This window comes from Egretta garzetta, unplaced genomic scaffold (assembly GCF_000687185.1).
Source record: "Egretta garzetta isolate BGI_Z169 unplaced genomic scaffold, ASM68718v1 scaffold1159, whole genome shotgun sequence".
Taxonomy (NCBI): Eukaryota; Metazoa; Chordata; class Aves; order Pelecaniformes; family Ardeidae; genus Egretta; species Egretta garzetta.
Genome location: NW_009260789.1, coordinates 95,847 through 105,537, shown reverse-complemented (window position 1 = coordinate 105,537; position 9,691 = coordinate 95,847). Strand labels below are relative to the sequence as shown.

At 47.0% G+C, this 9,691-nt stretch overlaps 1 protein-coding gene across 5 annotated transcripts in view; it reads right to left on the bottom strand.

Annotated features, from left to right (window-relative positions):
• Positions 1-546: 546 nt before the first annotated feature.
• Positions 547-9,691, bottom strand: part of PPME1 (protein phosphatase methylesterase 1) — a 29,183-nt gene continuing 20,038 nt past the window's right edge. For 3 of the 5 annotated variants that reach the window (XR_004842959.1, XR_004842957.1, XR_004842960.1), the window contains 7 exons: positions 8,983-9,115; positions 8,139-8,268; positions 7,394-7,438; positions 6,371-6,435; positions 5,271-5,338; positions 939-3,957; positions 547-664 (listed from right to left, as the gene is read on the bottom strand). Coding sequence is in view for 1 of the 5 variants with exons in the window: in XM_035901791.1 (XP_035757684.1) it covers positions 3,939-3,957; positions 5,271-5,338; positions 6,371-6,435; positions 7,394-7,438; positions 8,139-8,268; positions 8,983-9,115 (460 nt within the window). In the remaining 4 variants the exon portion in view is untranslated. Of the gene's footprint in view, positions 665-905; positions 3,958-5,270; positions 5,339-6,370; positions 6,436-7,393; positions 7,439-8,138; positions 8,269-8,982; positions 9,116-9,691 lie in introns of those variants that run through there. The other 2 variants (XR_004842958.1, XM_035901791.1) reach the window with 2 other exon arrangements.

Below are 9,691 nucleotides of genomic sequence, written 5' to 3'. Positions count from 1 at the left end.
ACGGCAACCCGTAAACTATTTTTTTTTGTTGTTTTTTGGACTTATCTGAAGATCTAAGGTCTTGATTTTCAGGAGGGTGGAGCACCACTTCAAACCAATGAATGCCTGATTGCCAGACACCTCCGAGGATCTCTCCCTCCCAGGCTTATCCACACCCAAATATAAAGGGCAGGAGAAACGTCAGCGCTGGAGAACACCAGCGCAAAGCTGTTTGCTCTCCCCTGCTCCGGTACCTGCCGGTTGCTCCCCCGTTCACTGTTGACACCCTTGAACACAGCAGCAGGCTGGTAAAGTTTTCGGAGTCCTGGGATGGTCTCGCTGAACGAGAGAGAAGCCAGCAAGCGGCTTTGCCCTATTGCAGTCGCTCAGCCCTGCCCTGCAGAGAGAGGAAAAGCAAGGAGGTTCACTCTGAACTGGCCCAGCGCGGGATTTACTGGGCTACTGGTGTTAGCAAGGGGACCTATCACACCACCACCACCTCCGAGGGCTCCCCGACCATGAGCTCAGTTTAGAAGTCAGGCCGTGCTTTACCATAGTGCTTAGTTTTTTTTTCAGAGGGTGTCTCGGTTGCACAGAAAGCGACCTCCAGTCGCAGCAGGCATCGGTATTTTTAACGGGCTTTGGTATCACTTCCCCGCTCGCTTCCCATCTGGACCAGGGCAGGCTGAAGACAAAAAAAGACAAGGCTAAAAAAAAAAAACCAAAAAAACCAAACAAACCCAACCAACCCCAAAAACCCAAAAAAGTGAGCTCTGTACAGCAACGCGAGCCAGCAACCATTTCAACACCAAGCGTCTGCGTCCATCCGTGTCGACCGCCCCGGTCCCTAACAGCGTTTTCAGCTGGCTTCAGCGCGTGTAGAGCCAGGCAGCCGAGCCCTGCCTTCGCAGGATCTGCGTTCAGAGCAAAACTATAAGCTGCAGCAATGCAGGAAATACCTTTTCCCAACAATCTCAATGCTCCTGGAATCTACAAGTCACCCAGGGTTTTGTCCGGTGCTTACAAGCTGAGAGCTGGCAAAACCCATCCTGGGTCTGATTTGAAAAATTTAAGAAGCGAAGGCTGCAATAAACCAGCCTCCCCAAACCGCGTCTTCTGCTCCTGCCAAGCCTCGGGATTTTCCACTGTGAAAGTTTTCCACTGATCCTCAATCCAATGACTGGAACAAAAGCAAGATAGGTTTCTAAATAACCAAAAGCGCCGGCGTAAATCAGCATCCTTTCAACTCAGACGTTCTCCTCCTCTTTATCTGCTTTTCCAGAGACAGTACCATGCTGCAGGCTGTGGAAAAATGCAGCGGGAACCTGGTAGTTATGGGGGGGATTTTCCAGATCTCCCCATTTTTCCATGAGTCAAAGAGAACATTTCTTCTCTCCGCAGCGACTTTTACCACGGGCTGTGCTATCCTTCACCTAAATACCATTTCTCTCTGCCTGTAGCTCCCTGAAAAGGGAGAAGAAACCGCAACAGGGGGCGTTAATACTTTTCAGACAAAAGTACAGTCTCAAAAACGTATGTGGCTCGACACAGCCAAAAGGAATCCCCCTTCCACCCAGCCACCCGCCCTTGCCGCCGTCCCTGCAGCCACCTTTGTTTGAAGCCGGCCCGAAATGCGTCCCCGAGCGGCCGCCTGCTCTGTGCAAGTCAGGCCTGAGAGCTTGGCACGGAGCAACGCCACATGAAATAGGCTGTTGAAATATTTATTTTTTCACTCACTTCTCAAATGTTAACAACAAAATATAATTCCGGGGAGCCCACAGGATTCAGGAACAGTCATTCATTTTCCAATGGTGCTTCTACAGAATACAAACCCGATTTTCTTTTGCTTTCCATGGGGGGTTTTTTTTTTTTTTTTTTTTTTTTTAATATCTCGCAAACTGTAAAAGCAAATGAAAGGGATAACGTGAGAGGCAAACGCAAGGAGTTACCGCAACGAATCACTCAAAGCCAGATCCTCCGAGTTACTTCAGCGCGGAGGAATGTGACTTTACCGAGATCATTCATGAGTATGACAACAGGCACATGCTTTGCTATTCCATGAAGTGAGGCTCTGGACACGCACTGTTATTTGAGTCTCTGACAGTCTGAACACGGGAGTCATCTGGAAAGGAGCGAGAATTTTGCCAATCTTCAGGATACAGCTGGGGAAAGTGCTATTTTGCATCTCAACTACTGAAGATCCATTTAATCTGTCAGCAACTAAACCAGGGGTGGACGTTACATCAAGGTCACGGTACACTAACGCAATAATTAACACGGTGACTTACGGAGGGAAGCGCCGGGAGCCAAGCAATCGCTCTTTTAACGCCTGAGTGCCGATGGCCGAAGCGCCAGGAGAGAGGAGAGCTCTCTGGAATGAGGCTTTCTTGTCTCTAATTCAGGTATTTTCCACCCTGATGCGTCGGGGAAGGGACGCAGAGCAAAGCCACGAGTCCAGGGCTCACAGGCGAATGAATCAGAGGAGATGAGTGGCTCTCCACCAGGGTAAACGCCAGAGTTAAACCAGGCTTTGCCAGCTCTTCACACCGTCTCCCGTTGCCCCACCTGCAGCTCTCAAATGCCAAGAATTCACGATGGCTCTTGTCACAGGACGTACGCAGAGCTGGACATCGCAGCTCCCAAATCAGGCCGACAACAGAACTCTGCCTCAGCAAAACTGCGTTAAGATACTGCGTCCCGTCATACAGCATCAAGGGGTTATGGACACAAGGCAAAAAAAATAAAAAATTTCAGACATCCACCCGCAAAATGTTGAGGAAAACTGCTCCAAACCGTGTCTGCTCTTCCGCTTAAGAGTGATTCTTAGGTGCAAGCAATCTGACCAACTGTCTGTGGATAATTTAACCCTGAAGAAAAGCTCTCCGTGTAACTACTGCATTTACATGGAAATATGGAAGGCAGGCAGCGAAACGGTCTAGGACGTGACAGTGAAAACAAGGTCTCCTCCAGTACTGGGGGGAGCGTAACGCAGCAGCAGCTCCCTACACCTCTGCACCAACATCAGCAGGACTGACTCCAAGCTCTTCCAGGGTCTTATCTACTGCACTTTTTGCATTTTTTCATCCAAAAGGCCGCTGATCTCTGCTCAGCTGTGTGTAGCAGCTACAAGAAGGGAAGCATAAACACATTCCAGGCACAGAGAACGGCCAAACAGGCAAACCGCCTGCAGACCACGTTGTTACTGCTGCTCTTGAGTCTTCCCCATCAACGCAGGCCCAGAGTCCCCTGCCTGTTATGTGTCTGCAGCAGAACGAGTTATCCAGGCTACTTTTCTCAGTGAGAACTTGAAACAAGTATTAAGAAAGCGGCAAGACTCTTGGAATGGAGCTCACAGTCCCCCCTCGCCTTTTTGTTTTACAGTCCTGTCCAACTTTGCACAGGAAAGTAGCATCTAGGCTGTTCCCGCAGCTTAACTCGTAAGGCTGGCGTTGGTGAGATGAAACCTGAGCTCCCAATGAAGCCGATTCCTCGTCTGCTTTAGGGGAAAGAAACGTGTATATAAAAAACAAACCTAAGGGGCACTTCAAAGTTAGACGATTCCATGGAGAAATCCTGACGCCTTTGGCTATGCTGCAATGCCCTCGGTGGACCTGGACTGCCAACGGCCTCTTTTGCAGTTGGGTCCAAGAAAGCCTGAGAATTGATGGAGATCGGTATGGTCGACTACTTGGGATTTCAGGAGGTCTTCCCTTGTGGCAGCAGAGAGGAGCCCACTTCCAAGGGCCTGAAGAGCTTTTCATGGTCTTCAGTACGAGCTGCTTCCCAGCAAGGAAGTCCCTAAGCATTTACACATTCTGGAGAACTAGTTCTAGGGGATGAATCTCACACCAACTTCTCACTGCTGCTGAACTGGAGAGATGAAAGGATATGGATACATCACAGTGGCCTCTGGTGCAGTTTATTTACAACAGGACTCAGTGCTGGAGAACACCAGGGTATTAACAAGCAGGAAACACACTAGGAGGGGAAAAAGGAGAGTGGAAGAAAGGTCACACGTTAAAAATCAAGGTATTCTCTGCAGATAATTGACTCTGAGACACCCTAAATGTAGCTGATTACCCAAGATCAAACAAGGCCACAAGGAGTTTACCGTGCAGGTCTAAATCAGCATTGATGCATTCAACAGTAACTTTTAAGCTACGCAACAGTGAGAAGCACAAAAGCATAATACATCGCTGTCTGTGGCTCAAGGACACACTAAGGCCAGCAAGCCACCTCACTTTCTCCAAGCCTCTTGTTTTAAAGCCGCTTTTGTTACTACGACCACGACAGCAGGAGCAGCAGGGTAGCTCCTCCAAGACTCACAGAGATAGCACAGGTTGCCAAATACCTGGTGGAGATTCAACATTACAATACATCAATACATCCCACCATCAACCTACACGATATCCTTTCATTGGTTTTAAAAATCTGCAGTCCACAGTCCTGCATTTCTACTGTTTCATCCCCAGGGGCACCGGATAAAGGGGAAAAGAAAAAAGATCACCCAGCAATACATTTTAGCGTTGCCAGTCCTACGGCATCACGCATTTTGGGGGCTTCTAGCTTTGGTTGAAGAATTCTTAGCTAAAAGCAGGCAGACTTTCCAGGACTGCTTAACACGCTTATTTTAGGATCGTCTTTCAGATGAATGGTAAAAAAGATTAGCACCTTCTGTAAGGTCTAAGCATGGGTTTAGTTACCAGCTTTATGGTACTGTACGCTAAGACTTTGGAAGAGTTTTTCCGATCAACCTTATCAGTCACAACCTACTCTCGCTGTTGTGTGGCTGATCACAGAGGCCTGACTTCTACAGTTTGTTATGATAGGAAAACACATGAGAAAAGCATGGAAAGTCGACAAAGTGACGCGCACAGCTCTACCTGTCTAATCTCACTGGTACTTCTTGGCCAAAGAAGTGTGGTGCAAGTTGTTTCCAAAACACAGGGCCTTGATTCCTTAAGTAAAATGCTATTTAAAACAAATACCATAGAACTTGTAATTCTGCCTTCTGGCAGGCTATAAAGAAAGGAGTCAGCTAGGGAGGGTTCTGCTTCGCTCCTCCCCTCAGAGGAAAGAGGTCTCATTAGCCCAAGTTAATATGCAAGAAGTTTAGAGAGAACACAAACATCGAATGCATTACTGGCCGCAATTCAAAGCTGTTTGTTTACAGTGGGTTTTAGCGTTCTGCTAGAACTCCCAACCTCCCACATCGAGAGCCAAACACGCAGGCAGTAGGAGCAAGAGCTCTGCTCGAGGACTGCACAGCTCCAGCACCCGCAGAGCCTTACCACTGGAATCCACCGATGGGCTCTGTAAACCTGTGACGGATCAGGAACGTCGCAACAGCTTCAGCAACCTGAGGGAAGGGGGAAAAAAAAACGGTCAGAATTTAAAGGGACACAAAGAGATCAAGAAATCCAGTAGTTTTCAAAGCCTGCAGCATTTCCAATGACAGTTTGCGTCCTCAGGATCCTCTTGCCGAATCAAGCGTGAACCTTTAAAACTAAGAGCTCTGTCTAATGGGCTTTTCCGTAAAAGAAGGAACTACAAGCTTCCACCTCTACTCTGATACTGATCTCACAATCAAGAACTGACCAAACTTCTTCTCCACCTCTTTCAGTAATTCTTAAAGCAATGCCTAAGGTAAAAAAAGGTCTGGTGAAATCACGATGCAAGTTATTCCTATAAAGAAATACATCAAGACAGTAACCTCACAGTAATAATACTACTGAGAATTTATATTAAGAAGAATAACATCGTTAAGAACTCAGTATGTTTAGACAAAAGTCCCTACTTCAGCTTGGTAAAGCGAAGCACAGGAAGGCTGAGTTTTACACTCACAGCGGTCAGTGCAGAACAAGCTTTAAAACCAGCTGTGTTTCCAACCACAGGCTCCACCGGCTGCACCACCTTCCTGCTTCTATCTGGACGCTGACTCCAGCAGTACCCAGAAGCAGCACTGCTCTGTCAAGTCTGCAAGCTGTTTCGGCAACGTATGTTTTGTGTTTGGAGCATGTGAGCCACCCAACTCAACAAAACGCAGACCAACCCCAAAAGCTGCCGCTCAGTACAAGGGAGAGTGGAGAACTTCATGAGGAAAGGCAGGGAGGATAAATCCACATTCCACATGGTAAGAGTTAGTTTTGCCACCGCTAGCCTGAGAGTTAAACCTGTAACCTAGCCAAGCCCTGTGTCATGTAACATCTTAGCCCAGGCTTTCCAGACAGCTTAAAAGTCCAAGCGGTTTTGCAAATAGCCAGTTAAGATGTCGTGCCAAAAACCACTCCTGAAGTATAACCTCTGCTTCGTTGTAAGCAACGGCCCCCTTTTGCGTCTTAAGCTGTGAAGACTGTGACTTATCTAGCTTCAACCCGGCGGTGGGGCTCACCTTGTCTGGAGCATCTTCATGAACTGCATGGCCACACTGTGGGAGGACCTGCATCTGAAACTTCCCTGCGGATCAAGAGAGTCATCACTGGAGCTGCTTTTTAAGTGGTCTTGATTTCTAACAGCAACGGTTTAGGCAAGGAGTTCTTGTGTACACAGGAGACAGCAGACACTACAGCCTTAAAAGCACTGTGAACTTATGAACGCTTCTAAAAAGGATCTCGCATTCTTTACAAACAAACCTCACCAAACCTCACTATATGCATCGGGCAAAGAGGGACCAGGGAAGGCACAAGAGTCTAAAGCAAACTGTGCAATAAGCAGACAGTCTCAACAGAAAGCAAGAACTGGCTGCTTAATTCATCTTCCCCAGGTGTAACCAGAGGAGGTTCCCAGGAGTTAAAATGAAGGCAAACTTTTTAGAGCTTCTCGACACAGGTGAGACTGCCTTTCAGAGCTGAAACTGCTATCAGATCTACCTCAACATAACCTGCTACCAGTACTAGTTGCTCTGGAAATCGGTGAAGCTGGGGTGGGGGAAAAAAAAAGAAAACCTAACCCAAAACATTAATGCAGATGCTGAATCTTGGTCTGCTGTCTGACAGAAACACCAGGAGATCAGCCAGTTTTGGATGATCCCAAGTGTTCTAGCTAGGAACATCAGGAATGTAGTTAGAAAGGGGAAAAAACAGGTTAGAAAGAATCCTCACAGGCAATCATTCTGATCCAAGAGAAGTGTGGAAGCCCCACTGCTGGAAACATCAAACTCCAGAGTGAACAAAACCATGGCAACAGCCCTTCACAACTTCTGATCAAACCTTTCCCTTCTCAACTTCTCCACTCTTCCTACAACCCCAGGCTGTTAGAGAACACTTGGGATGGACTAATTCTTAATTTGTTTTGATATAGACTGTCCCTGGTAAGAGGCCATTCCAGCTCTCCCTCGTTCGTGTACCTGTAGCCACAAGCTATCACCCAAAAAGAGCATTACAATAAGGATAGAGTAACAATATTAAATATTTACCTTGCATCTGTCCAATTGTTAGATCTTTATCCAGCCTGTCAACACCTACAATCAAATAAACAGATGTATTGGAGAAAAGCCAGAGAGAGTATGACTGTCTAGGCTGGACTTTACTTGACATTTTGAAAGAGATATTTGGTGTGGAAAACACAAAAGAAACATCTCTGACACCCACCACAGGGATGTTTTGTTGCTGCACCTCAAAAGAGTGAAGTAATAGGAAAGAATCCCAGCCAAAAATGCAAGAACACATCCTTCCCGATGACTTAAAAGAGTATTTATCTTGTTTATCTTGGTTACATGCTTAATTTCCTATCAGGGCACAAAAAGGGCCTACAGCTGGCTCTCCAATATCAACAATTTGACTTCCAGTTGAGAAGTTCAAATCATGCCCATATCTGCAGGGAACCATCGTAGTAGTGGAGGCTGAAGGACAGCTTGGATCTGCCCCGCTTGCTCTTCTTCCACTCCATACAACAAAACCACCCCTCCAACAGCAGCAATACATGTGCAATTTTGATATGAGAGATTCTGAACTAATTCCAGATCCGCACGGATCTAATAAGTCTGGTTTATGGTATTTCAAGATACACAGAAAAATCAAGGTGGAAGAGACAGATCTGATAAGTCTCCGAGAAAGACATTAGCCAAGCGCTGACCCTATTCTCTAAAATACAAGTGGGGCATGCATATCACCGAGGTGAACAGCCACCAAAACCTAAACAGGACTGGAAGAGACACGTACCAGCTAAAAGCAAAAGCTTTGGAGTTGGACAGCTCAGGAAGAGGTTAGATAAACCCCTGAACCAGCCATCCCAGTACTTTTCTGTTTTCGCCAGTTCAATTCGCCACGTGTATAAGTGCTCCTTCTTTGTCTGCAGGGAGGAGAGAGCGCTCTGCGTTAGTGATCAGTAAAGCAGCTGAAATAAAATGAACTCAGAGTGCCACTTGGAAGTATATATATAAAAAATACTGGCTCCCTCTGGTGGTTTACACGCTTCCAAGGGATGACCCTCCTTGTTCCTAAATTCCTCCCCAAATCACAGCCAAAGTACATGAGTAGAGAACAAGGAAGTCCGAAGGAGCTACACCCATCGATCAAGAGAAGGCCGCTCTCAATTTGCTATTTTTTACTGGCACAAATAACTCACGGAATGTCCAGACTTGGCTCTCACTTAAGTGACACAGAAATAAAAGGGACTAAGCTGGCTACAATGATTTTCCTCCAGGAATTTACATTCCTAGGTTGCAATTGCCTGCACAACCTCCTGAATGCTACCGTGCCATGGAAACGAATGGAAATAGCACAAGGGCTCAGAAAAGAGCGTTCCTCATTCAGGCCAGAAGCCCCATTTCAGGCAATATGCACTAAATCTGTGAGCATCTGAGGAAAGAAAAGACATGCTTGTGGGTGACAATCCAAGATAGAATCAGTGGCACGAGACAAAGAAGAAAAACAACAATCACAATATAAAGGTTTTGGTCCCTGGAGTTCCTCCCTTTTATATGAGGATGACTTGGATAGCTACTGGCTACTTGCAGGGGAGCATCGTGCAAGCAAGCTGAAAACACAGCAAGAGAATCCCTACCTCTGTGTCATCTTCTTTCTTCCTTTTGTTGACAGAGCCTCCCCCTTCCTCCTCCTCTTCCTCCTCCTCCTCTTCTTCAATAATACCCTCCACTATGGCTTTAGGACATTCAGGACTGGCAGCCCCTTCGCACCTGTGAAAATAAAACCAGAAACTGATTCCCTGCCAAAACAAGACAAAACCCCCCCAAAACACCCAGTTTTTAACCTAAAGTAGTAGTCAGCAATTTCTCAGGTACTGGCTGAGAAAAATTCCCCCAAGATGCTCTGGATGAAAAATACAGTCATGACTAGTCACGGGACGGAGTGCCTGTGCAGTACATACATCTCAGTGCAAATATATATGCAAACAGCTACTTAAAGGAGGCAGAAGTGGTGAAACAATCAACAACAGTTTTTTTAAATGGAGTAAGAGACATTTGCAAAGGCTCCAGGTAGGGTACGGATCAGAATGGCACAGGCAGGTCACTCTGATCCCCTCAAACCCACCTCAGATCACTTCTGAAATGCAACAGATAGAAACAGAATCGTTTGGGTTGGCAAAGCCCTTTAAGCTCCCCCAGCCCAACCGTTCCCCTACCCCTGCCATCCCACCCCAAACCCTGGCCCTCAGCACCGCCTCTGCCCAGCTTTTAAATCCCCCCAGGGGTGGGGACTCGACCCCTTCCCTGGGCAGCCCCTTCCAGCCCCTGACAGCCCCAAGGGGAAGG